The sequence below is a fragment of the Aythya marila genome (genome assembly GCF_965140915.1).
Source record: "Aythya marila genome assembly, chromosome: 13".
Lineage (NCBI taxonomy): Eukaryota > Metazoa > Chordata > Aves > Anseriformes > Anatidae > Aythya > Aythya marila.
In genome coordinates this window covers 18,232,372-18,260,293 of record NC_139054.1, presented here as the reverse complement: position 1 = coordinate 18,260,293, position 27,922 = coordinate 18,232,372, and the positions used below count along the sequence as shown (strand labels likewise).

The 27,922-nt window shown below is 38.9% G+C and overlaps 1 protein-coding gene and 1 long non-coding RNA gene across 2 annotated transcripts in view; one reads left to right on the top strand and one right to left on the bottom strand.

Annotated features, from left to right (window-relative positions):
• The window catches only part of COL4A5 (collagen type IV alpha 5 chain), an 86,985-nt gene extending 63,704 nt beyond the window's left edge, over nucleotides 1-23,281 (top strand). The window contains exons 33-51 of the mRNA XM_082771239.1: nucleotides 841-990; nucleotides 2,172-2,270; nucleotides 3,250-3,339; nucleotides 4,112-4,251; nucleotides 6,019-6,145; nucleotides 7,420-7,500; nucleotides 8,037-8,135; nucleotides 8,712-8,762; nucleotides 9,583-9,768; nucleotides 15,235-15,368; nucleotides 15,758-15,830; nucleotides 15,979-16,050; nucleotides 16,453-16,581; nucleotides 16,845-16,943; nucleotides 18,238-18,450; nucleotides 18,776-18,953; nucleotides 19,502-19,616; nucleotides 19,978-20,150; nucleotides 21,654-23,281. Of these exons, the coding sequence (XP_082627365.1) occupies nucleotides 841-990; nucleotides 2,172-2,270; nucleotides 3,250-3,339; nucleotides 4,112-4,251; nucleotides 6,019-6,145; nucleotides 7,420-7,500; nucleotides 8,037-8,135; nucleotides 8,712-8,762; nucleotides 9,583-9,768; nucleotides 15,235-15,368; nucleotides 15,758-15,830; nucleotides 15,979-16,050; nucleotides 16,453-16,581; nucleotides 16,845-16,943; nucleotides 18,238-18,450; nucleotides 18,776-18,953; nucleotides 19,502-19,616; nucleotides 19,978-20,150; nucleotides 21,654-21,735 (2,291 nt within the window). The 3' untranslated portion in view covers nucleotides 21,736-23,281. The remainder of the gene's footprint in view (nucleotides 1-840; nucleotides 991-2,171; nucleotides 2,271-3,249; nucleotides 3,340-4,111; nucleotides 4,252-6,018; nucleotides 6,146-7,419; nucleotides 7,501-8,036; nucleotides 8,136-8,711; nucleotides 8,763-9,582; nucleotides 9,769-15,234; nucleotides 15,369-15,757; nucleotides 15,831-15,978; nucleotides 16,051-16,452; nucleotides 16,582-16,844; nucleotides 16,944-18,237; nucleotides 18,451-18,775; nucleotides 18,954-19,501; nucleotides 19,617-19,977; nucleotides 20,151-21,653) is intronic.
• On the bottom strand, nucleotides 7,997-26,323 carry LOC309883298. The gene is made up of 4 exons (XR_014318433.1): nucleotides 23,292-26,323; nucleotides 21,635-21,810; nucleotides 11,718-11,903; nucleotides 7,997-8,291 (listed from the first exon to the last, which is right to left on the bottom strand). It is a non-coding gene; the product is annotated as an uncharacterized lncRNA (long non-coding RNA).
• Between the last annotated feature and the right edge of the window lie 1,599 nt (nucleotides 26,324-27,922).

Below are 27,922 nucleotides of genomic sequence, written 5' to 3'. Positions count from 1 at the left end.
AGCACCCTTCGTGAAGGTGACAGAGCATTGGAACAGGCTGCCTAGGGAGGCTGTGGAGTCTCCTTCTCTGGAGATATTCAAGGCCTGTCTGGACGCCTACCTGGGCAGCCTGCTCTGAGGAATCTGCTTTGGCAGGGGGGTTGGACCCGATGATCTTTCGAGGTCCCTTCCAACCCCTACAGTTCTGTGATTAAGTCACTTTTTTTTTTTTTTTTAATTGATGTCATGCAATGTTAGCTATTTTTAAAAAGTTATCTTTGGATTGATGGTGCCCAAGTAGAGCATTATTTCTGAATTAAGTTCTGCTCAAGCAGCAGAAAGAAGAACATTGATAGCTTTTGGTTATGGCATCATTCCCAATCAGGTCTGTAAGTATCACAGAGAAGTGTGTTCTAGCTACATTCTTCCAACCCCCTTTTTGGAGATGAATTTTGGAGGAGTGTGGTTAAAAAAAATAAATAAGAAAAGAGTCATCTCCATAGAACAATGGGGCTGTGAATCCAAAGCTGCTGTAGCTGTTGCAACTCCTCTGTTCTATTGGTACAGTGTGGTGGAGCTCTTGGAGCTCTCTCAATGAGGTTCACACACAGCTGGTTCCTCTGGGCTGTCCAGAGCTGACATACTGCCTTCTTGCAGCATGCAGACATCCCCACACACTCCACCTACAGTTGTTCCAAGGCTTGAGATGCTGTGGAGAACCCTGCATAAACTGACTGATCATTCAGTGGGTTCAGACTTCATGAATAAATCATGGCCAACCTATGTAAGAAAAAGGATTAGAAATATATTAGTCTACCTTATGGACTGTATTGTTCCCATTTGTTGTCTTACCTCCTGTAGGTAATAATGGATTACCTGGCCCACCTGGGCCTCCTGGACCGGTAGGACAGAAAGGCATCAAAGGTGAAGCAGGCCTGCCAGGTCCACCTGGAAAAATTGATCCAAAACAACTAGGAGCAAAAGGAGAAAAAGGCGAGCCAGGTGTTCCAGGTACAGAATTTTGCATGTGGGTCTGTATTTTTTACAGAAAAAATACTCAGAACAAGGAGGTGAAATAAGGTTCTCTTAATTTAGGCTGCAGTTTTAAGGAGTTCTATGACCAAGGTACTCTGTGTAGAGGCACTAAAGTGCTCTCACCAGGATTAGGATTGAGTCTTCTAAATACTATTCTGAAGCACAGTGAGAGATCATTGTCATTGCTGCTGCGCTAGCTGCATTCCTGCTGTCTCAGGCCACTGGGGCTTTGCCTTGTAGGATGGACTTGCAGAGGTCATCTACTCATGCATCACCTCCAAATTCTCCCTTTGGGTGTCTCTGTAAACTCACCCTCAGCTGAGCAGAATGCCATCTGTGTGTGTGTCACCTCAGGATGTGGGTTAAGCGTGGAAGGTTTTCTGAGTTCACTCAAGTCTGTTTTCTCTCTGGCTTGTGTTTCTACTCCCCCTCCCTTATCCCCTCAAGTGCTCTGATGTCTCCTGTGGACTCTAATTTTGTCTTGAGAAGAGTAAAAATATTCTACCCTTGAGAGAACTAGAATGCCTTTCTCTAATGTTGGCCCAGCCGTGATTATGCTAATTTATCTATTGTATTAATTTCTGCAAAGCCTAGGTAAGCTCCTAAGACACCTGCCTTTTTATTTTTTCTCTGTTAAGCGAGAGCTGTAGAGGGCAGACTTAACTGTGCCAGCACAAATTTATTGTATGGGATTAAAACCACATGGTATCTGTAAAAATCTGCCAAAATACCTGTGTTACGTTTTGTAATGGCTCAATCCCAAAGTGCTTTTGGTGTAGTAATGTAATTAAACATTAACATAATCTGAATGAAATTAAACATAAATAATCTGAATGAATATACAGAGGTTAGCATAGAGTCTGCTCATCCAAAGAGTCCCTTCTGAGTGAATTGTATTAGCATTAGTCAGAAATTTGCTTTTTCTCCTACTTACAGAATATTATTTCCATTTTGTACTCATTTTACACTTTCTAGAAAGAGTATGTTTTTGTTCTATGATACTTCTCCTTACCAGAACTACGGGGAATTATGTTTACTGAAGAAAAATCCCTGTTTGGATTTTTATTCACACATGTAAATATCTGATCATCTAGCAGAAAAGCAAATATATAGTAGAAGTAGTAATAATAATAATGAAATATATGTTTTTCTTTAAGGTATTCCTGGTCTATCAGGGCAGAAAGGTTATCAAGGTCTCCAAGGTGACCCAGGACCACCAGGACTTAGTGGTCCCCCAGGTGCACCAGGGTTGCCAGGTAAGTAAACCAGGTCTCAGATAGTTTTGCTATGTAAAAACATTTCATGCATTTTTATACCATGGGATTGGGATGTTAATCCAGGCATATCTAAGCAAAGCATTTGGATTTACACTTAGAGCTGCAGCACAGTTTTGGGCTGTTAAAATCATTATCCAAAGAGCATGCTTTGAGCTCTTTCCTCCTAAAAGACGTTAGGAATATCTGTAGGATGACTGGATAAGTGCTTGTTGCTTGAGTAAGCAACATGACTGCAGGATTTGCCAACCGGACGTGCATGTTCTTTTTACCTTCATTTCTTAAATTGTTAATCATTATACCTGCACTTTGCAAATGGCTGATTGAATGTATTTTGAAGGCTCTCTGGATGTCGCATCTTTGCTTTCAAGAATTGCAGGGATCAAGAAAACAAATTCTGTCTTGCAGTGTTTTTTCCTACAGCTATCACACAATCTGAAATCTTGAATCTTTGCTCACTATGTCTGATGTAGGTCTTGCTCTAAAAACTTTGTTGGGGTTTGGGATTTTTTTTTTTTTTTTTTTTTTTTTTTACCATCCAGGACTCAAACTAGTTAGAGCATTGTAGGTTACATTTAATTTCCTAATAAAAGCTCCTGAATACCTATTGCAAATGAGGAAGAGATAATGTGCTCATTCTGCAAAACAATTCACAGGAGACCAAGTCACACCGGTTCTAAATTATTTCAGATGGTTACTAAATCATTGACTGAGATTTGACCCATTTCATCAGACTAATCTTCAGAACAGAGAAGAAGTTGTCCTGTCCTGGCACAGAACTGAAGAAGTTTAAAATTTCCCTACAAATGGAGAAAAAGCATGTAGAAGAAGTTTGAGGCCTAAACCAACTCAAAATCCATTGCCTTTGTAATTAGATGGCAGGCATATTTGTATGACAACACATAAATACCAGAAAATTTTAATTATTGTCATTAATTAACTAAACCCACAACTTTCCTAGGCATCAAAGGAGACACGGGGCTTCCTGGGCAGCCAGGACCAACAGGACCTCCAGGGTTAAAAGGTGCCATGGGAGAGATGGGCCTTCCAGGTTAGTTACCAGGCTTGTATTTTACACCATCTTGGCTAGTGCTTTTCATAGTGCTTTGTATCATTTTTGTGATACTGAGGTGGACCTGCTTGTGTGCAGTACCTAATAACATACTTGAATGGGAATTTGAAAGTCCTATGTACACATTGTTAAAGTAGTACATAAGAAATCAGAAATACCCATTAAAACAGAAAATTCAAATAGCTCATATATTGTAAATGTGTGCTATTTTAAAGTACTTGCAAAACTAGAAGTAGAATTATCTACGTCTTGTAATTGTCATCTTCTGATTTCTCAGACTCCAATCTATGAAACAGTTCAGAAAAAAATTGATAAACCCAGCTTTTAGTAGAGAGATATCAGATAGAATGATAAAAGGGGAAGGACAAAGTGAATTCATTTCTTTAGAAAGGCTGCTGAAACAAACTTTCAGTTTCTGAGGATTCTAGTGTTAAATTGTACCTAGGTAGTAAAAGGAGGTGTTCGGATTTGTGTAAATTAAGAATGAAAAACGAAATCTTAGAGGTGTCATGAAAAAGCTGTGAGATTTTAGATAATTGTTTTAGTTTTAGTTTTTAGAGATTTTAGATAATTGATTTAGTTTTAGTTAAACAAAAAAAGACAACACACACATTAAGTATTCAAAATCAACCAGTGATACTGTTGGTTCTTTCTAGTTCAGTTGATGAATGGGTATAATTTGAGTGATTTCTCTAAACCACTGCAGAAGTTTGTTTATGTTTATAAAACTTGCATCTTATATTTTGGACAGGTCCCCCAGGGATTAAAGGCAGCCAAGGAATAGCAGGACGTCCAGGGCAGCCTGGGCCTGCTGGATTTCCCGGATTGAAAGGGGAGAAAGGTGACCCTGGACTTTCAAGCATTGGTATTCCTGGTCTCCCCGGTCCAAAGGTATGTTTCCAAAATTCTTCAATAGAAAATTAAATGAGAAAATCAGATTCTGTGTTGATTTTTTAACTATATTTTAATATATGATATGTATAATGACAAATATGTATGTAAATGTATTTATAACAAGCAGGATTTCCTGTAGTCATTTTCAGGTGGGAGCAAAAATTTCTAATTTTACTGGTGAAAAAGTTCATATAACGTTCAATCTGGTTAGAGCAGAAGACTGTTTACCTGACCTTCCAAATTGTGTTCAATTAGTAGCCTCGTTTACATTGATACCTGCTGACATTTTGATAGTTGATAGGGAATTATACAGTGAGTATTTTTGTTCCTACGTCTCATGAAGCAGCTAATTCTAGAAAAAAGTTAAAACAATACGCACTTAAGAATAAATTACCAAGGAATTGATATATCATGTTTAATGCTGATTAAAATTTGTAAAACACTTGTACTAACACTTGCCTATATCTTCCTTTCTGTCACCCACAAAAAAGTGACAGAAACGGAATATCTAGTAGACTTCACTGATACCTTATAACTGATGTTGAATAGCAATTAATTTAGCAAAAACAATGCATGATTAAAGCTCCACAGATTTCTTTTTTATTTCTGCATTATCACGGGGTACTGCCGAGTCAAAGAATCTTGGCTTCTTAAAATGTGCTGCTTATTTTCCAGCTAGTGCCATGATCCTCTTGGTTTTGTTGTGAAAGTAGTTTTGATGCTCTAGGGAGATTGTACGGCTTGGGCAGAGAATAAACCACAATAGGGAGTAGAAGATTGCTTTTAAATCCCTACAGCTAGGTAAATAACAGGTGACCTTAAACATGTTGAAAATATTATGTGGGTCTGTCAAGACTGTCAAAAGCCATAGACCAACTTTTTGGTAGATTTTATAGACCAAACTTCTGTTTTTTGTTCATTTTCTAATTGTCACATACATCATTATGTGTAAATTCAGAGGAGACGCCATTTTCTTCTACTTTAAAATGCTTTAATTACTGTTCATTCTGTTCAAACATTATACACATACTGTTCAAAACATTGGTAACCCAAATAACCTTTAAGATTTAACATTTGTTTATGGCTAAAACTTTTAAAGTTGTCTAGGGTTTTTGAATGTCAAACTTCTAAAACATCTAGGAAAGCCCAATAGATGAACTGGCATGTGAGCATAACAGTGTAGAATTAAATAGGAATGCATCAGGATTGCAGAGGTGTGTGCAAAATAATTTGACTTTCCTTTCTCACTTACATCATCACTAGTATCAAAGATCTAGAAAGTGCTTGGTTCTCTTAATAGAAGTTGAAGATTTGCTTAAGAGAAAGCTCTACTGGCAAACTGAAAATGTTGATACAACATCGAGGTGCTGTATGATTGAGATACAGCAGTGACGTTTTTCTGGTTACATTCAAAATTAAACTCCACTGTCAAAGACTAAAAATCTGACTATTCTGCAAGAAAAGAGAATAATTCTGTTTTGTGGTGGTTTGTTTTGGTTTTGTGTTGTTTTTGTTTAATGTATGCTCCTTTTGAAGAAAAGCTATGATACGGTATATATATGAATTGAAGGGGGAAACTGTTAAATTCTTTGTATATGCTATTTGCAACTCATTTTTTGTGAGATTGTTAACATTAACTGGAAGTAAGAAGAAATGTGCACAATATAATGGTGGCCTTTTTGTGATGGTAAGACTGGGAACTTACAAAAATTAATTACTCATCCTACAAAGACTGGCTTCTTATTTCTGCTTAATGTTTTCCAGGGTGATCTTGGTTTGCCTGGATACCCGGGCAGTCCAGGCAGTAAAGGTGTAGCTGGAAATCCTGGTTTGCCTGGACTGCCAGGCAATCCAGGTGCAAAAGGAGAGCCAGGCCTTCCTGGATTCCCAGGTAATTCTGAACAGAATTTTTTTTTTCTCCCTCTTGCTCTTTTATATTGGTGTATATATATATCTAAACACAGTGGGTAATTGGTGGAGGGCTGCAGCTTCTCTCAAAAGTTTCTAGCAATCTGGTGTTTCTAAGCTTTGTGCTGTTGGAACTGTCACTGCAAGTGTAAGTGTGTGAATGCATCACTTCAGACTGCCTTCTGAAATCACCCATCTGCTTTGAGGGGAGGTAATAGTTGTGTGAGCCAATGCTTTCCACTCCCTACAGTGGTTGTATTCTCCTCTCCTGACCCACAAAATACCTGTGTTTGGCTCTGTTTTTCCTTCGTGAATCAGTAAAGAGAAAAAAGTGTAATCAGGAAAGCTGGGCTTTTTATCGTGTTTATGTCTAAAAAAATGTTATAAAGAGAAATCTTTCTGAAACATAATGAAGTTAGATTTTGTACTCTTCACTGGAAATATTAATAGAGATTGTTCATGGATGATAAATGTCAGTTCTTTCACTTCTCAATTTACAGATATCCTAAATATAGCTTAAAAAAGCAAGGTTTTTGCCTATGCTGTACTTGTAGCGTTAAAGGCTGTTCTGCAAGCATGCTTGAGCTTTCTTTAACATAGGAAATCAGGGAATTTATAATAGTGTAGTCATGGCAGCAAGAAGCTTAGCAGAAAACAAAAACCTGGCTGTGAACCTGAAAGTATTTAACCTGTGTCATGCCTCAAAAACTGTGAACAGTCAAAATGGTGTATTCGGGTACTACCTTGATCAGGCTCAGATGATGTTCAGAGCAGACATGTTCCAACAGGTTAATCATTTTTTCTACCTCCCACTCAGTTCATGCAGTAGAGGTAAGAATCAGTTATAAATACTAAGACCATTTTTCTTAAGATCCTTTTTCAATGAAGGAAAAGAGGGTTGGGGAAGGACTGGCCAGCCATAGTTCATAATGCCTGCACTTTTTGTCAACAAGTAATACTTGTCTCTAGAATGGTTATTTTCTAACAGACTGCCAGACTGACTGTTCCTCAGCCACTGGCACTCAGCAATTAAGAGCTTTCAAATTAACAGTAAGGACAGTCATAGTAGTACGTTCTGGTTTTGTACATTCTTTGCTTTATAGTTCATCTCCTTGATCAGCTCTAAATCTGCAAAATGGGCATAAATGCAGTATCTTGATACAATTAGCTGATTTATTGCTCAGGGCATCTCAGCTTATAGTGTTTCAAAATCTGCTAAAATGCCAATGTTTTAATTGAAATGTCTGTATTTTACAGGCACGCCTGGAATTCCAGGACCAAAAGGTATCGAGGGGCCTCCGGGTAACCCTGGTCTGCCTGGACCACCTGGGCCAGTAGGTGAGCATGAGCAGTGCTGCAGAGGTCAGCTGCTTCTGTGAAAAGTGTAACACATGAAGCCACTTCCTTTCTTCTTTTTAATGTGGTGAAAATCTATCTAATGTGTACATAGATGCTCAAACACCATTGTGCACACTCATTTCACTGAAACACTGAAACAGAAAAGTTTTAACTTGTTTTTCACAGCTTTTGACTGCTGTTGTAATCATAAACCATTGAAGCAAGTAGCTAACTGCTTCAGTATTTACCAGCTTTGTTTGTGTATTCCAGTGGTCTAACCTCCTTCTATAGGGGAAAAGTTCCAATTTATGCTAAAGAAAAGCTTTATATTATTTTTAGTTAACTGCTTAAAAGGTCATGGGCTGAAATGTCTTTTCTAAATTGTCAGGGGAGAGATAGGCTTTAATTTTAAGATTACACCCTTGTAAATTTGATATTACATTGTCACGCTTCAAGATTCAGGGGATGTGTGCTTTTTATTTTATTTTATTGCAGGTTAGCCATTACTGTCCTAATGTGTTGTATACTCCTTTTAGGTGATATTGGTCGTCCTGGCCCTCCTGGTCCTCCAGGGGAAAAGGGTCAGCCTGGTCGAGATGGCATCCCTGGACCAGCTGGTCAGAAGGGCGAGCCAGGTTAGCTGTCCTTTGTTCTTGTTTTCTCCTTTTCAGTCTCCGCTGTGATATCCTGCTTTCTCTATTCCATTTTTCCGGTAACTACCCATGCACCTTCAAAATTGCTTCTGTGGTTCCCAGCTGCTGAATGGTTCACAAAGGATGCTGCCAAGTTGCCTGTGAAGCACAGTAGAAGAATTCAAAGAAGCTCTTGGATTTTTATTCCATGAATTCAGCATGAAGCCTTATTCTTGTATTCAGTGGTACCTGTACTGCTTCAGCTCAGTTACAGAATGACCTAATGGCATAATGTCTGCCCTAAAATGAGAACCCCTACCAGAAATGCAAATATATTAAACCACAAAGTCTGAAAGAGCGTCTTGGGAAGGGATGGAAATATTTATGAAAGTCACAGATACATTTTGAAGTAAAATCTCTAGCTTTAGTGTGGACTCTGGGAGTAAATAAGAATCCTGTTAGTCTAAAGTAATCAGAGATTTAGATGAACTGCACTTCCATCCTTTGCAGCCTTGTATTCCTATTCCTGGAGACTTGAAATCTAAATGTGCGTTATTAAATGAAACCGTCTCTTTTCAGGTCTACCAGGTTTTGGGCGCCCAGGACCTCCAGGACTCCCAGGATTATCAGGTAGAGTTTCTTGCTGTTCTTTGTTTTAAAAACGTCAATGGAAATTGTCTGTACACATTATTAAAAAAAAAAAAAGTTTCTTCTGCGACAAATGAATATAGAAAAGAAAGAACTTTTTTTTTTTTTTTCTTCCACGGTAGATCATTTTCAGCTAACCAGGGTAATAAAGACACTCATTAATGAGTTGAATTTTGTAACTTAGAATTATGCAGACAAAATAAATCCACCCAGGACAATTGAGTCTACTGCATTTTGTGGAAATTTGCTGATCTGTCTCAGTAAATAAAGCATTCCTACACCAGAAGCTGCTTTGAAAATGTCTGCTATATTTTCAAAAGCAACTTTACAATCTACGTTGTATTACTTTCCAGTAGTGTGTTCCTAAATTCCCTAAATGTATTTGAAAATTTTGCACTCCTTAACTTTCAGTGGTGTCTCCAAAAAATAACGAAGTCTTAATATTCACAATATTCAATATTAATACTTCTTTGCAGGTATATAAAGCTCATGAAAAGCATTGTTTGTAGGTTCATAAACTCAGAGGATGATTATAAATTAGTGTCACTGAGTAGTAAAGCGAGACTTTGTAAGATCTTTTAATATTTCAAAAGCTATAGCACTTTCTCCTGCAAGAATTATTGGCCCCAATTCTTTTCTGAATTCGTTAGTTCGATTTTTATACTTTCTCACTCCAAAAATGAGATGAGTTGTGGCCAGACTTGCACTTTCTTAATCAAGAGAGAGAAATAGCTCTGCAAACTGACATTTCCACATACCAGTTTGTAACAGTATTCATAAATACGGCTGTTTGGTTTTACAGGGCAAAAAGGTGAACTGGGGTTACCTGGCCCACCAGGACCACCTGGACTTCCAGGTCTGAAGGGAGAACCAGGTTTCCAAGGATTCCCTGGCCTACAGGGTCCACCAGGTCCACCAGGATTACCAGGGCCACCTCTGGAAGGTCCTAAAGGTAGCCCTGGCCCACCAGGTGTTCCAGGAAGACCAGGTAAGAGTGTGATCCATACCCATCAACATCTGCAAGTACTTTTGCATTTTGCTGCTAGGTTATCAGTGTTTAGACTTTGTCAATTTATTTGGATGGTAAGTTCAAGCCTCATGGCATAGGTCTTGAGTATTTATGGGCAACCAGAGGATTTTGTTGCCAAAATTGACAGTATCTAAAAATAAAACATCCTCAGTTTCTATTCGTTTCTGATACCTGGCAGCAAAAACATATTTTAATAAATGTGAGATTCTCCGCATGCTGTCACAGAAATCATCTAGCGAGCACGATACCGCCTTTTGAACATCTGATACCTTTGCTGATCATGTGACAATCCTGCAAATGTCATCGCACACACACAAAAAAAAAAAACAAAAGTAACAAATCCATCATTTTAAGAGTCATGAAAATCAAATTCACGTTAGCATCACAGCATGATCAAATTGGATAGCTGCCTCTTCATCCTCAGGTCATGTAACATAAGTCATTGCTCCATTGTGTCATGTGGCTCCCTTGGATTCAGTGCACCATCATGCTGTGTTCATCTTTCCATTCCATGTTTGCATTTTGTTCCTGCACCAACTAATTCTGGGAATGAAAAACTCACCATGCTGAGTTAACATAGCTGAGCAACTTCCTTGCTTGTTTTAGAATTTGATTTTTGTCATAAAATGTTTGTTGCCCTCAATTTATTTGCATTCTCAAACTCTGACCTCAGATTTTTCTGTTGTTCAAAGATTTGTTTGCGGAAAGTCAGTCTTGAGCTGGTGTATTTGTAAAATAGCTGCCACACGTGTGTTTTTCACTTTAGATATCAAGGGATAATTTAGTTTTACAGGGAATACTTGGGAAGAATTTAAGATCCCTTTTTTTTCCTCAGGCTTGGTTCTGATACCTTTAAAAAAAAACAAAACAAACAAACAGTAAACCAGCTAAGCATCTCCTGATGTTTAATAAAACTACTAATTGAGATTCTATGCTCTGCTGTAGCATTGCTGTTTTTCTGAAGCTTCTCATCCTGTTTACACTTTTCTGTATGAATTGGGTGGTTACTGACTCAAATTGAATGGGGAAGCAGAGGAGTAGTGGTACTCATTTTGTGTAGTTTTATGAGCATTGGAGAAAAAAAAACACAACAGCCAGTGAAGTTCTGCTCAGCCATGTTCTCTCTCTTTCTCTCTTTCTTTCTCTGATTTCCATTTTTGTTGCATGCAATGAATAAAGTAAAGCATTTGTTTCGCTCAGTTATGCATGAACTAATGTGGACAAACCAAACTATTATTACAGTTCTGGTACAATCAGCACTCTAGCCTTTTGTTTCAAATGATAACACAGTCTATTGTTGAAATGCTGATTTTTGTAACGTTTCAACATAAGGCAGCTAGTCATAAAAGCAGTTGTCTGGCTGTCAAATTACTCCCCTTCCAGGGACATAAATAAAAACAGAAGCTGTATTCGTATACTGTTTGTTGTTGACTTCTGGGTATATTCTAAGATTAGCAAAAGCAATGAGGTCAAACATAGTAAAGCACTCTGACTTCAGCTGGGTTGCCCCTAAAACACATTTGGATAGATGATGTTGGGAGGGATTGATTAATCAATGATAAAATGAAGTCAATTTCCAGGGCAACATAACATTGCTGTTATTCCATATGTCTAGTTTTCATTGCAATGAATAATAATAGTTTGGTGTTTTGCATACTGTATGTAAAGGAATATTGAGCTAAATCTAAAAAGAAAGGTTTAGTTGAATATGTTAGTTTGTTGACTTTTCTAACAATGTTGATGTTTTTCCCTTGTTCTAATGATGACCTTGGTGAACTCTGACCCCCTACTCCCAGGTCCCTCAGGTTAGCCCCTTAACTCCAAAATAATAACTTTGCATGAAGATACGAAGTATATATGTTTTTAGTGTCTAAATGTAGATATGCTGAGTCATTTTTCATACGTACCTTTTAATTTGTGGTAGAAAAGAAGAGTTTAGAGCTGGCTTTCAGACTCTTCCTCCATGTTGTTGCAGGACTGGAAGGACAGCGTTCCCCATGATGGAAGGTCATGTCATGTGGGTCCAGATTTGCAAGGCTTTTATAGTGTCCCTGACTGTGAAATTTGTTTTAGCCTATTTATTCCCAGAGCAGCTGAAAAAAAAGATTATTAAAAGACTATTTTTCCTCTTTTTTAAGCATATTGTTGCTGTCCTCCTGTGCCTTTGCTGTATAATTGTGTTTTGCAGCTTCGACAAATGACAGTACTTATTTTTTGTAACACCTGCTGCTGTTGATTTTGGATGCTCTGAAGTGACATAAATGAATTAGGTGCTTTTATACCAAGAGGCACCATAGGAAAGTTACACAGAGCAATTGTAATGTTTTACATTCCCAATGTAGAGCGTTTTAACTTTATGGTGTAGAGAAATCCTTATTTCCATTGTTTTGTTTCACCAGTACATGGTTAGAGGAAATGAGGAAAGCTCTTGCTCTAACATGTATTTAATGAAAATGAAGCACACAGCCCTCTCCTCCGTACCACTAGGGAGGAGGAGCAGGAGCAGGATTGGCAAGAACATGGTCATTTTCACAAGCTTGTCTTAATTTTACCATATCAACAGTTACTACAAGCCAGCTCTTGGGAAGACTCTACCATTTATGTCTAGATTAAAAATGACTTGGCATATCTACTTAATAATGAAGTCTTTAAGTTTTGCTATGATGATTTTTAGGAAGGAAAGAACTGCCAGTGAAATTTAATAAAGGAAGATTTTAGCATGCTGTCTTAAGCACTGTGAGGTATCAAATGTGGTAGCCCCTGATGTTTCAAAACCTAAATACACATTTAGCTTTATGAAATCATTGGGAAAAAATAAAAAATACGGCTTTCTTTTAACTAAATCATGGTCACATAAGCAGTAACTACACTTGCAATGAAGGCTCCCATTATGGGTATGCAGGGAGGAACTTACCAATGGCTTCATATTTTGTTCCACCCTGTGACTGTACCCAGCCAGCATTCAATAACTGACATGTATAGGAGAGATCGATAAATCATAGCAAAACTTATCTAACAGTAAAATAAAGTTTATGAGTACTTAACAGAAACAATGAAATGTCCATGTCATTATTTTTAACAGCTGTATTACACCTAGTATTTAAAATGATTTACCAAATATGTAAGAAATAGTGCATCAAGGTAAACCCGATATGTATTTATTGTAGTTTTTAGCTGTGAATTGCATGGTTATACATTCATATATTTAAATCATTTCACTGACATGAAAGATGCGAGTGGGACAGGAGCAATATTAATATTAATTTATATTACATATTAATTCAGGAGCATGGTAGGGACAAGCAGCTTACATTTAAACCATTTTTCTAAGGATGTTATCACATGCCATTTTCCATAACTTTAAACAGGTAAATTAACATCTTGGGGTATTTTTATTAAGAAAAAGTAATTCCAACAGTAGACGACAAATTACAAATTTGTTAATTCCCCCATATTTTTGCTGATAGCATTTGCAGCCCTTTTGGTCTGTATCAATTCTGCTTACTGTTTTGGGGAGGATATATGCCTACTTTTCAGTCCTAGAGTTTTATTCACAGTTAGGTAACACTATTACCTGATTAGTAGTGTTAAGTCCCTGTATTAATCACACTTCTGCCCTGCCCAAAGCAGATTTTTTTCAAAAATAAGCTGTCATTCACAATTTCCTTGTGTATTTGCCAAGCTCCAGGCCCTGGGAGTGCTGAATATTGTCAGTGAAATGGTTACATAGCCTAAACCCCATTGTGAGTAGGACTAACTAGTGGCAGGCCTCAGCTATAGTGTTAAAGCAATAACACATAGTAAAGCTTTAAGTTTGCCATTAAATGAAGTGTCAAATTAGTCTTAGTAGAGCCTAGTCACCAGAATAACTTGTATCTGAAAATACATATTGCTGTGTACTCATGTATGGTTTTATGCATGCATGTAGATTATATTGTAAATACAAAATATGCTGGTGAAATGGGTTAATGTGTAGTGTATATGCTGTCATCTGTACTATTTCTAACTAGTAATCTTGTTTTGTACTGTGTGATGTCTGACCCTTCTAACATCGATCATTGGGCTTTGGTGAACTCTGATCCTTCCAGGTCCTCCAGGTTAGACTCTTAACTCAGTCAATTTATTTTACTGCCTTGCATTTGATGTAAGAGAAACAGATGTTTTCCTGTAATTCTGTGATTAGTTTTTTAAGGACTGTGGTTACCCTGCAAGACTGTATGTGTTTGATTAGCATGCCTCAGATGGTAACCTGTTATAATTTGCATGTGTACAGTACTGGACCGGTTTAAAAGAACAAAATGAACACAAAAAACTCTTGCATGATGGGATGTTTTCTGTAGCTGAAACTGCAATAGGATATGTGTGAAATAAAGTACAAAATGGCTCTTATTTTAAAAAGATATTTTTGGAATGAATTCTACACTCAGATTTGCATGCAGAAATACAGCTCATCAGATTTATCCACTGAACATAGACCATGAGGGTTTCAAAGGACACTTTAAATTCTTAAGAACTGAAAATCCAGCACACTGCTATATGTTATTAGATTTGTTGTACTACGGGGGAGAATGTCATAGTGCTGTCCTGCAAAGAGATCCTTCTGTTAATCCAATTATGAGATCTAAGTTGTAAAGTGCTATAAGCCGTTGCTGCACTTGCTTACAGTTTGTTTTGCCACAAGTTGCTTTCTATTTAGAGGGTGGCATAAAGATGGGGTCTCATTTTCCAGAGCTCCTAATACCTAGGTTTCATTTAAAACCACTCCTTTCTTTTGGATTAACATGGCCGTTTCAAAGGGAAAATATTTAAAGACTGGCCCAGTTCCTCTGTTGGATTTACAGAGCATAATTCTACTAAAGATAGACAAATCAGCTGGAGGGAGGGTCACTGAGCAGAAGGTAGTGCCTGCAACTCTACTTAGTATTCAGGCAAGACGAAACGAGTGGCTTCCTGCTGCCCAGCAGTCAGCAGACAGCATATACCAGGCTCCTCAGCAGGTATTACACATTCCAACAGGAAAAAAGCAGCAATATTTTACATTCTTGAGTCTGTTAAGAGACAGTGAATGCAATGCAGGTCAGCGGAGGGGATATTTGTACCATCTAATTTGGGGTTTTTTGGCTCCTACTAAAGCCAGCTGCCTGGTCACTGGTAAGCCTCTAATGCAGGTGAGTTGCACTGCCTTCCGGAAAGACCTGCTCCTCTTCAGCAGCTATACCAGGAGGCCTGATTCCTGATTTGGGTGGTACAAGTAATCCCTCTATTTGTTTTCCCTTTAGTTTATTCTATTTGAATTCAGCATTGAAACATAAACGGGAAGTCAAGCCAATTTTATTTATTTTTTTTTACACTGAAGGCACAATCAATCCTGGGAAGAACAGTTGACAAGTACTGACATGTGCATATTTGTTCCACAATGTTAAGGTTCGCCAGGCCCAGAAGGTCCGCGGGGGCCACCAGGCAGTGGAGGACTTAAAGGGGAAAAAGGGAATCCAGGTCAGCCTGGCCCACCTGGCCTGACTGGTCAAAAGGGAGATCAAGGACCACCTGGACGCCAGGTAGGACAAGAAATGGTTTTCTGTTAGTTTGTTTTTAAATGTAATAAAAACTGACCATGTTTGGGTGGAACATGCATTTTACTATGGTAAAATAAAAGCCAAAATGTGGTGGTAGCTAATATCCTGCCTCATACCAAGATAGGGGGTCTTACCCTTCATTATCCCCCAGTACCTGGGCAGTTGTTCCCCATTACATTCCCATTGGAGCTGTTCATGTTCCAGTCTTCTCTGACAGCACCTGCTGCACCAGGCAGGATGCAGGGCCTCAGCCCTCCAAAGCACTACTTCACAGACCCAAAATGTGCTGATCTGTCCCCTAGCCACAGCTTTTATGTTTTTTCTGAAACCACTGGAGAGATGAGTGAATAACGTGAAGCTGTTCTGTTCAGGGGGATCCTGGTCGTCCTGGTCTGAATGGAATGAAGGGCGATCCCGGGGTTCCAGGCGTTCCAGGATTCCCAGGTATTTAACTACCATTCTAAGTGAAAACCTCTAGGTTTAGTAACAGCCTATCAGGGAGGAAAGAAACTTTATTTTGGCCATTCCTGCAGCAGATTTTGTAAGATGGCATGTTCCTTCACTGTGTGACCATATGAACTTGATGTTTCAGGTATGAAGGGTCCCACCGGACCTGCAGGACCCGCTGGCCTCACGGGCAGTCAAGGATTACCAGGCCCGCCAGGTAGGAGTCTTGGGTGGCATTATTGTCACTTTGCTTCCTGCTGGTAGATTTTGTTACACAGATGTAGGACTGTGTGGATCTCAGCCAGCAATGGCAGTAGGTAAGAGAGCAACAGCTTAAACAACGATTCCAGGCTATAACTTTTAGCCCTACGATTAATCCTACTATATTTTATACTCTGTATCCAGTCCACCTGGATTAACCCCTGCAAGAGGTGTCTTTTGTGGTGCCACCAAGAGCACTTTTTTGCTTTTCATATACAATTACACTTACTCTTTGTAGTGATAGAGCTCTTGGCTGCTGACTTTGCAATAAAGAATAACAGAAACAGTGTGCTACTGCAACCATCTTTAATGCTCTCTTCTGCCTTGGGTTACCTAACACTAAGTTGCTTTCTCTCAGGTCCCCCAGGTTTACCAGGTACCATTGGACGAAGCATAGTTGTCAAAGGTGACCCTGGTCCCCCAGGTCCTCCAGGACAGCCTGGGTCGAAAGGGCCACCCGGATTGCCAGGACCACAGGGATTGCCAGGTATGGTTCTAGGTGGCTGCAGGGAAAAGGAGTAAGCAGTGTAGCTGACTGCAAGCTGCAATGTGCGTCACTTAGTATGGGCTGCAGAGACAAGTTACTCAACTCAGCAAGAGACAATAGAAAAATGTGGGATTGTAGCACATACATCTGGTTTAATGGTCTGTTCTTGTCTAGTGTATCTTGAAGAAATGTCACATGAGCCCTACATAGTTTCAAGATTTCTGTAGTGAGATTTCTTTCACTTTCACATTTGCCTGTTCTAGGTCCAATTGGTGCTCCTGGTGATCCAGGCAGAGATGGTCTCCCTGGTTTTGATGGTCCAGCAGGACGTAAAGGAGAGAGAGGTCTTCCAGGCCAGCCAGGTACTGTTTGTCCTGTGAGGACCCACTGGAAAAAGATGTGGTCCCTACTAAATGCAGGCTAATACTGGGAAGCAAGACTTGCCTCATGAAATAATAGAATAATAATTTGGGGATTTTCTCAGTGCAAAAATATGATACTGCTGAACACACTTCGGTTTGGAACATTCTTGGAAATCAGCACATTGCTAGTCATTGCTAAGTAATACTATAGAACACTTAATTTCAAGATTAATGGCATCCCCTTTGCAGCGATGATGGTGAACAGCAAAAAATGACAACAGTAAGAAACTGAAATGAGAGATTAGTGAAATAACTTTCACTTTACAAGGAACTTGTGAATGGGGAAAATCAGACTTAACAAAGGAAAGGATTTCATCATATGCAGGGATCAAGCAGCCATGCAGCCACTGTTTAGGATTGCTCATTTGAGAAAAGAAATCAGATTCAACACTGGAACAGTTCTCTAAAGCAGGAGATGCATATCAGGGTAGTTCTATATTGCAGCTTGGGAAAAAAAAATATTAGAACAATTAAAACAGTACAAAAATCCACAATGCTTGTTTTCTTTTTTCTCTGAATACCTCTATGAAATCTGTTAACATTATTTTAAGTGGAAAAAAAAAAAAAAAAACATTAATAATGATCATGGGATGAAATAATCTAAATATTTGTAGTTATACATTCTGATATTTTTGTTGTTCAAGAACAAATGCCTTTTCTGATACCTTGTTCAGTCCCGTGACTCTTCTTGGTCTCATTCAAGATTATTCTAGCCCATTTCCACTTTTTGCCACCTACTCCAAAACTGAGACCAGCTTTTCTGTTCATTTTGGTGGGCTTTAGCTCAGGTGTTGTCAGAGCATGTTCCAGTGAGAACCGCTTCTGTTCTGGCTCTGTGATCTATTGTGTGATTTTAAGCAAGATGTTTCAGCTTTATCTTACCAAGCTGCACAGGCAGATGAGGATGTTTTGGATTTGGGAAGCTGCTTTGGACTTATTTCAGTGGCTGCCATGTCCATTGCAGTTGTTATCTTAGTGCCTCACAGCTCTGAACATATTTAACTTCACAACGTCCCTATGCTGCCAGAAAGTTGCACTATTATAATTAGTTTATGATTTGACCAACCTCATAAGAACAAAAAAAAATGGTTTAAGGAAGATGGAGTTAGGTGATACCAGGGTCCCCCAACTTACAAGCACCATAATCACTATACCGTCCTTCCTTTCAGAGCTACATTATTCCTGAAAGAGCAAGCGTGTTAAATACTGTGTTGTGTTTTTCTCGTGTGAATAGGTTCACGAGGAATACAGGGCCCCCCTGGTCCTGATGGTTTACAAGGCCCACCTGGGCCTCCTGGAACAGCTTCTGTTGCTCATGGATTCCTTATAACTCGGCACAGTCAGACTAGAGATACACCACTTTGTCCACAAGGAACGTCAAGAATATATGATGGATTCTCTCTTTTATATGTGCAAGGAAATGAGAGAGCTCATGGCCAGGATTTGGGTGAGAAATACTGTATGCTGTCTTTAAGAGGAAAGAGGTTGTAGATGTTTCTTCCAATGCTCTGGTTCTCTGAAGAAATGACCATCCTGGAGATTACTTAAATAAGGATGGGGAAAGCATGCTAAGCTCTACTGCCTCCAGAAGCTGTGCATAATTCAGGATGGAAGAACGTAAACCAAATCTGAGAGTTTTTTTTACCACATGTGACAATTTGATAAGTGCACACAGGTCAAGAGGAAGAATACACAATTACTGTTCTTGAAAAAGTGCTAAAAACAATTAAATTAAAACTTTACTGTCGCATTTTATGTATCTTATTCTTCAGGTACTGCTGGGAGCTGCCTTAGACGTTTTAGCACCATGCCCTTCATGTTCTGCAACATCAACAACGTTTGTAATTTTGCATCAAGGAATGACTATTCCTACTGGCTATCAACTCCAGAGCCAATGCCAATGAGCATGGAGCCCCTGACTGGGCAGAGCATTCAGCCATTCATTAGCCGGTGAGACAAAGCAGGCTACCACAGTCTCTTTTTTAAGTATCTAGATAAATAAATAATACGTCTTAACCACGTTTCCAACCTGCACGTTGGATATTGTGAGATTATGTTTTGCTTTGGGAAATACTGGGAAAAGAGTCTGTTTTAAAGCGTCCGTTGTCTCAAAAGGCTGCCTACATGCAGATCCTTAGAGGCTGACATGCTCTAAGAGCTTTTCTCACCCGAGGAAGTGTAAGTGCAGGATCATTGTGAACAGGAAAGAAAACATGGGAGGCAGCAGCTCTAGGATTACCTGGGTGGGGACTTGGAGTTTCCACTTTTTGTTTCAGGAACTGCTGCTGTATTTTACCCAGTGTTGTTAGTGGAGATAGAGGCAGATCTTGCACTCAGAACTAGGGTCTTACTGCAGTTACAAGATATGTTAAGAAGCCGAAACCTGGATTAACAGAACAGCCCCTAACTGTCTAGTTCTCCCTTTCCCTGTGTTATAACTCTTAATAAAGCATACATTTTAATGTCATGTATTTCTCTGATACTTATTCTGTGTCCAGATGTGTTGTGTGTGAAGCTCCTGCTATGGTGATAGCTGTCCACAGTCAGACCATTCAGATTCCTTCGTGTCCTCCAGGCTGGGACTCCCTTTGGATTGGTTACTCTTTTATGATGGTAAGAATTGCCTCCCACTCCAGAAGTGACTGTTACCTCTTTGTGTCCTCAAGTAGCTGCTTGCTGCTTTAGGACTTTGTTAAAATCAAGTATGGTTGTCATTAGAGAAAGCCTTTACCTTCAATTCCTAACCTTGGTAGCCAAGATTAATAACAATTTTCCAGGATACAGAGAGCAGAGTAACTAATAATGCTTTTTAAGTCCTGCCTTTGTATGGAGGTGTCCAGCGTCACAGCATCTCAACCAAGAATAAAGAAACAGTGTATTTTCTAGCAGTTGAATGCTATGCTATTATGTTTTAGCTCCTACTCTAAGTTTCTTGTGTGCATGTGCATTTCTTTCTTCCCTACTACCTCCTCAGCACACTAGTGCTGGAGCAGAAGGCTCTGGACAGGCCTTGGCGTCGCCTGGATCCTGTTTAGAAGAATTCCGCTCAGCTCCGTTTATCGAGTGCCATGGTCGTGGCACTTGTAACTACTATGCCAATTCATACAGTTTCTGGCTGGCAACTGTTGAAGTGTCAGAAATGTTCAGGTAAGAAAACCTGCTTCTTGTATAGTGCTTTATTCCAGACTTAAATCTTTAGAAAGCAAATTTATTCCTAAGATCAAAAGAGATGTGTTTACAGGGGATTAGGGAAAGAATTTATTTTGTTTTTCCCCCTCACAACCAGTTTTTCAAGTGTGTGCTAGGGTAAGCCTTTTATATTATGTAAAAACTTGTGAGGGCACATTGTTTTGGAAGGAGTCAGATTCTTTGTAAGTCAACTCTTAATTCATATTTAGTAGGACCTTCTCTGAGAGTAGTCTGACTGTAGTGATTGTGGCCAAGCCTAAAAGATTGATTTTGTTGTTGTTTTCTTCTTTGCATGCCTTTAAATAGACTGAAATATTTAAACTTAAGGGAAAATTGGGGAAAATCTGCATAGTCCATTCTCAGCCCCGGGGCAAAATCAACTGTACCTTTTAAGGTAGATGGTCATATAACCTGTTTTTAAAAATCTTGTTTGAGGAAGGTTCCATACCCTCCCCAGCAAGCATTTTTTCCAGTACTCTACAGAAGTCAGGACACCACTGGCTTCTCTGCCATCAGGATTTCAGTTCCTCCAGATTTTCCCTTTCTAATTGATTAGCATATTCATTTTTTTCTTTGAAAAAGCATCTTCTTTCATAGAATAAAATGCTACTGTTTTGTTTGTGTACCTAATAAAAGCCTCACCAATGTCACCAAATTGGAAAATGCCAGTCCTGTACCACAAGGCTACAATGTGCACAGTCATGACAGGGTATTAATGGCCTCTAACTGGGTTTTGTGTAACAATTACACTGTAATATTTGATGTACATTAAGTAATCATCACCAAGTTTTCAGGATAGTTTATTAGTGGTAATTCACTGATGAAAACTGCCTACTAGTAATTACTACGGACCTTTGTGTTTTCTGGTCTCTACCACTTGCTGTCACCCAGAAATTCAACTTGCCTTATTGAAACAGAAAATCAAGAATGGCTCTTATTCTGTGTGAACATTCCTATTACACAAGTATGCTATATTACTACCTCCTACCTTCTACAGGATAGGAGAAAATTACTGGTTAAATTCATCACTTAAATATACAAATCTCACTGTAGCAGTGTTTCTTATGGATTGTTACGATACCCTTCATCTGAGGAACCAATGATTCCAAATGCGTTTTTCACGAAAGGGGCAAAGTACACTATGGCCCTCCAATGTACAAAATTTGCTTTCTACTCAGTTGAGTATTCATCTGTGCTTTGGTCCATCACATGCTGGACTAAAGTAGTTGATTATAGCACACCTTCTGCATATGGGGATATTGGACAAAATTGAGCTTCTGTCACCTGCTGTGAGGATATCCAAAAAGATCGCTCTTAAGAAAAATCCTTAAATACTGGACTAATTCCCACTTACATACTTCCGTTTTACCTTCAACTGTTAAATTAAGTAGAAGTTTAAAGTTACAGTTCTGTTAACAAAGAGAAAGCTAATCCAGCCTTACCTTTCTGTCTGTCACCCAGTAAACCTCAGTCAGAGACACTGAAAGCTGGAGACTTGAGGACACGTATTAGTCGTTGTCAAGTTTGCATGAAGAAGACGTAACATCTTGGAGGATGTTTTATAAAACAGTTGAAAATTCCTAAGATGCACTGTCCTCCAGCTGTAACAATGGTGCTACTGTGCAGAAAGAAAAGAAAAAACAAATCCAAACTGTTATAACCACGCAAATTCAAGTGTACCTCACTCGTGCCAAGCTAAGGGTTGTTTGGTACGTATTTGACAACAGGACTAAGATGAGAAGAAAGAATTAACCTCTTGGAAACAGAAAAGACACTTGAGGTTCACAAAGGATCAGAAGATGAAATTTTTCATTTCTCTCCCTGTACCAAAACGGCACCTTTTTGATCTACCAAGAGAATAAAGAAAAACAACGCACTGAGTATGTTTAAAATAACAAGACTGCAGTTTTGAAAAACATTTTTCATGGTGCTACTAACCCTATTGTATCCCAGGTTTTTAATATGAAATTTTAAGCTTATTTCTCTGTAAGTAATGAAATGTGTATATTGTGTAAACACCTTTTTAGCTGAAACTTTCAGTCATTTAGAAACAAACCAGACTCACATATGAAAATGCTTATGTCTAAAGTTAAAATATACAGCAGTGTTTTATTACAAAATTTGTGGTACGGAGAGAATTTACACCTCTTACACCTACTTATTCATTCAATATTTCATTTCCTTCCTCAGTTGCAAACCTGTTGTATTTGGGGAAATGCACAATTATTCTGAAGTCATTTTCATCAGGGTTTTAAATGTTAATAATGTACACCATGCTATCAGTGGTTTTATTTGTGCTTAAAGAGCCCGATCCACTTGAAAAGGTTTTTGTTTTGTTTTGTTTTTTTAAATCTTATGAAAATATGTGAAATTATTAGCCATATACTATATCCTTCTATTCTGAATAAAAGTCACATTCACATTTTAGTAGTAATCACTTTGGTTCAACAAAACCTGTTCCTTGGGAATATCCAGTTACCAAAGCATTTAAGATTATGCTTACACGAAACCTCTCTTTACTCTGAAGTGGTGTCACACATATTATGCAGAATAGTGTACATGCTAAGAAACCTTCTGAATAAAATAAAGCGTAAACTGGTGGAAATTGATCTTTTCCTATTTACAAATTAATCCTTCCCTTTGATCTTATGTGAACTTATATTCAACCACGATGTATTCACAATATATAGTAACTCTTGTGTATGTACAGTTCACATAAGGCCGTGAAAAATGGTGCATGCAGTTCCTTGTTTCTGATGTCATTTTGTAAGAATCCTACTGTGTATGTCTTAGTGTGTCACTACTTGTGCAATAGCTGAACAGTGATCACTTTTTGTATGTGTAACTGTCCGTGACTGGTCAGCTTTTATGGTCAGTGCTGCTTCATTTACATTTATATATAAACAGAGCTCCCTAGCCAAAGCAAGACTATTTTTCAAGTGTTGATACTTTTAACATTTTCATTGTATATTGTCACCTCCACTATCTATCAATACAATTTAACTTGTGAATTAACATACAGCTTTATACAGGTGAAGTACATGTGTTTATATTGACTACTGTTAAGTAATTTATCTGCTAATGGCTATTCACCCTTACCTTTCAGTTGTCCTTGTAGGCCTGGAGCATCAGAAATCTTGTTTTATGCATGTTTGAAAAAGACATAGGACTGGTGACTTACCAGGTGGCAGTGATTTTTGCAATGAGATTGGTGCTGATTTCAAAAGCTTTCAGGTATGAAACAGATTATTTAGTTTAAAATGCAAAGACATAATAGCTTTATCCTTTTTCCATTAGCTGCAGTTATCTATGCTGAGTAGGCCGTTATCTACCAACAATGTGCGTCTTTCTACTTAGTTTACTTTGGTTTGCTGGTGCACATCACAATAAATGGAACCTGTTGCTATCTCCAAGCCAAGAACTTGTTACCAAAGCTAAAGTAAAATGTTACGTCTCTTGTAAACCCAAGCTCGTATCTTACCACTGGCTTCTCCTCAAAAGTGTAAAATGAACATAGGAGCCTATCCCTAGCCCCAGAAAACAGAATAGAGGCTAAGTTCAGCCAGTGCCCAGGGTGAAGAGCTCTCCTGCATCTCTACCAACTCTACCTGTCTTGCCTTGATTGCATTCACCAACAAGGAGCTGTGTTTATATATTGGGACCTGGGAAAGGGCAGAACGTGTTTGTTCTAGCACTGCATCAATGGTGCTGTTTTCTAAGATTTGGGCCTCTTTTGCAGCATGTAGAACAAAACCTACTGAATATTGACAAGACAGGAGTTACAATTCCAATCTAACATAGATAGCGTGCAGAGCAGCTTGTCTTGCAGCAGGCTTTAGCTCCCAAAGCTGTGAGATGACCACAAAAAATGAGAAGCAGCTACACTTCTGACAGGTATGTTCTTTGTTCTACTCCTGCAGCTCCCACCTTGACTTACAGAACAGTCCTGAACTTTAATCAACTTTAGGCTGAGATTTCTCAAAGAGCTAATTGTGATTTATTTTTTTTTTTGTTAAGAGAAAAGTAGTGTAGAGCAGAAGGAGCATCTTTTAATTGAGACATGCAGTAGAGACTAAAACAATGCTCGCTTAATTCCCACCACAGTCTGTGCCTTAGAACAGGCAAATCACTTGACCTGTGTTAGATCTGAGTTTCTCTTCTATAAAAGAAAGCATGGTTATTATTTTCTGCCACTTCTGGACTGCTTAGACTGTAAGCTCTTTGGGGCAGAGACATGTCTATGTGCAACATTGAAGGGGACCTCAGCTGTTGACTGGGGCCTCTAGGTGCTATCCATCAGTATATAAATATTAAACTACAGGTAAAACCTTGTGTTTGCAGATTTATTATTTTCAAAGTTCTTGTTTTGACCACGTAAAGCGTTATAGTCTTCAGCCTAAACATGATCTGGATCAGAACCTCACTTACTCAACTATAGTTAGGCTTTCTTCCTGTAGTTTGATTCGTTTTTAACTAAAGGTTTTATTCTCTTTGCTAAGTATGTAAAACCAGTCTGTTTTAGTTAAGCAAGAACCTGGAAGTTAACATGATTGCATTTGTAAGCTCTAAGGGGGAAAAGACGTGCACTTTAGCCACTCGAGGGCACCATACAGCTTTCAAAGAAAGCTAGAGCAGAAACAGGACCGAGTTCCTGGAAGTGCCTGCATCAGCAATGACTTATTAAAGCTTGCTGGAAGGGGAGTGCACTACCTCTCCTTCCTCACTGCCCAGTTCTTCTTTGAAAACTTCTTGCAGAATGGAGTTAAAGATGGTCTGCTGCCAGTTGCAATATGGCTGATTAGTTAAAAATGCAGCTTTCTGAAGGAACACTAGTGTGCAAATCGTAAAAAAACAGTAACCTTATGTATAACTTGGATTTATACTGGTATAGTAGTAAAGAATGAAATTCTACTAAAGACAGGCTATGCAGGAGCTTCCTTCACTGTAATAATTTCTATTCTAGGCCATGACTAAAAGGGAACTGCTTCTTTTACCCTCAAATTCATATAATGCAGAACTTCTGAGAGAATTCTCCAATCAATCTATAAACTAAGGTGGGCACACACAGCACTGCAGCAAGTTTTGAAGTACATTGAACTTTGCATGCAAACTTTGTGCTTTAGAAGCTCTTAACCATACAGGTTTTTTGTCCTCTACTGCAGAGGTTAGTCCCTCAATGGCTAAGGATTTCTTGTCTCTAATGCAGAGGAAGTACCAATTTTAGAAAGCAATTTTAGAACCTGAAAGAGGGATTTTTTTTGATCTTGCAAGTAAGAAAGGCCAAAGCTCCAAAATTTGATCTTTTCATTTTCTATGCACTTTTCTATCCAGATTATGTATTTTGTAGCGTGTATTTCATAGGTTCTGTTTTGCTAACTGCCTGAGTCAGTGTGGCGCCTGCACTGTAAAGAAGTGCCATCACAGGGGCACTGAGGGAAAGCTGTTTTGCAAGATTTAGGAGCATGCTGCTGTGGACACCATTAGCTGATTTTTTTTTTTTTTTTTTACCGTTCCCTCCCAGAGAAGTTATCCTTTAGACAATCCAGCGATGTTGCCGGACACAAAATACTTCTGCTGCTGTGGCTACTTCCACTAGAAGTGCAAGCTGGGCATTGTGCAAGACACAGCAATAACTTAGTCTTTTCAGGGCAGTTTAGTGACAAAAAGCAGGACACTTGCTAATGAAAGGCAAGAGCAGTAATTAGCTCAGGGGAGTAGTAGCAGCGTTCTACATTTTAATACATAAGTATCTGGAGTTCTTTGCTTTTGAAGGAAAGATTATTAACTCAACCCATGTGCTGCAGACTGGTGACCACTGCGTAAGAAGAGCCCCAGCTGGCAACAAGGTCAAGATTAACTGGTTATTAAAGCAGACAAACTGCTGGCTGTACTAGAGGTGCTCACTATAGCTCAAGGGTGGAGCACAGCCCAGTAGCTACTGCCACACTGCCAATGAATCGTTTCTGTGCCCACTGAGCTAGAATTTCCTGAGAGTCGGTCTCTATAGCTTGCAACTCTTCTTTCAAAGGCAATTAAAATACTTTAAAATAATTTAATTAAAGTAACTCAGTATCTCAGAGAGAAAACCAAAGAAACGAAGCAAGTGCCTGAGCTTGGGGTGTTCCTCTTACAAAAGGGAGGTAAAAGAGAGTTCTTACCTCCCAGATATATGCAGCAAGCTCAGGGCTCCTGCTCTCCTCCTCTGAGATGTTCCTTCGTGGCCCTTCATGGAAAAATTAGAGGAGAAAATAAATTGTGTTTGAAGAAATGCTATTACTACAGCCAAAAGAGGATGCAGGGACGGGAAAAGTAGAATATGTCATAGTACCTGGTAACTGAATTGGTCCTTCATTCCCTGTCATTTCTCACTGCCAGATACTTATTTCCAGTACCATATTGCTTGAGGAGATGCAAGGGCCATTGGAATCGGTCAATGTATTTCAAAACGAAGACTTAATGTCTATTTTAGTCACTACCTTCAAGCTCAGATAGGAAGGCGTACTGCCTTCTGGTTTTAATTGAGGGCTTTCATCATGCTTCAGAAACTGAGTTCTGCCAACGATTCACCCAAAGGAGTTTGAAAAATTAATGCAAAACTGTGTTCCCCTCCTCAGCCTTCCCTTTTCCTCTCTACCCCCCCCCCCAAAACAAACAAACAAACAAAAACCCTCAAGCAGTTAGCTAATTTCAGGTCTGCTGAGGCTTTCAGTCAAAGGTCTCTTAAAGCAGTTATTGTGAGACTGTTGCAACAATCTTGACAGTGTTTGGATAATTTTCACTGTTTGTTTACTGCTGGTAGGGCTGCTTCTGCCATGTATGAGAAGTACTGTCTTCCTTCTCTTCCCAATACAGGCTCCCTGCTATAAAATGGGGCCCTACGGGGGCTGATTTAGTTGGAGAAAACCCAATTCTTACAGCAAACCCGACTTCTACTGAGTTGTTTTGATGCAGTATTCTGAATAACAGAATAAGGAGGAAATCAGGTATTTTTAAAGAAAAAATATATAACCCAATGCACTTCAAAGTAATTGCTCATATTTGTGAAAATAAGATATGCTCACATCTATGGATAAAAACTCCTTCTATATCAAATTGACATATCGTTCACATCAGGAAGAATCTGAAGAGGCATTACACTTTATAGGTATCTTTCAGCTTAAGCTCAGTTGTTTGTACAAGTGGGTACGCTACCCGAAATTACGAGATCTATATATGTTTTGTTTTTACATACTGGGACCATATTTAGCACATCTCAAACCAAAGTACTGCTATGAAACTTAAAACAGCAAGCCATACTTGTCCCCTTTTACCGTAAACTCTAAAGGCAGACGCCTATTTGACACTCTGCTGCTAAAAATTCCTTCCAAGACTACTACATGCTGATAATAAAACTTCCATACCCAGTCATAGACAAAGCTACGAACCCCAAATTGATGAGATATTCTGCATTTAAAGCAGGAAGTATCATGCACTGATTTCCACCACCCCCCAATCAACAACTCAGTTGTTTACCAGCACTACAAATCTATGACAAAGAAAACTTCTGGGTGTTTTGCTGCCTGTAACCTTCTACGCTAAGTGGCAGAGTAAATGGGAAAGGCTGAGAATCACTCCCCTGAAATATGCTAAAAGCTTCTCCAAATCTTCAGGGAAGCAGGGTGACAAAACCACTCTAAAAAGAAAGCAGCAGCAAGAAATGCATTTTTGACAGAATAAAACAAAAGTTTGTT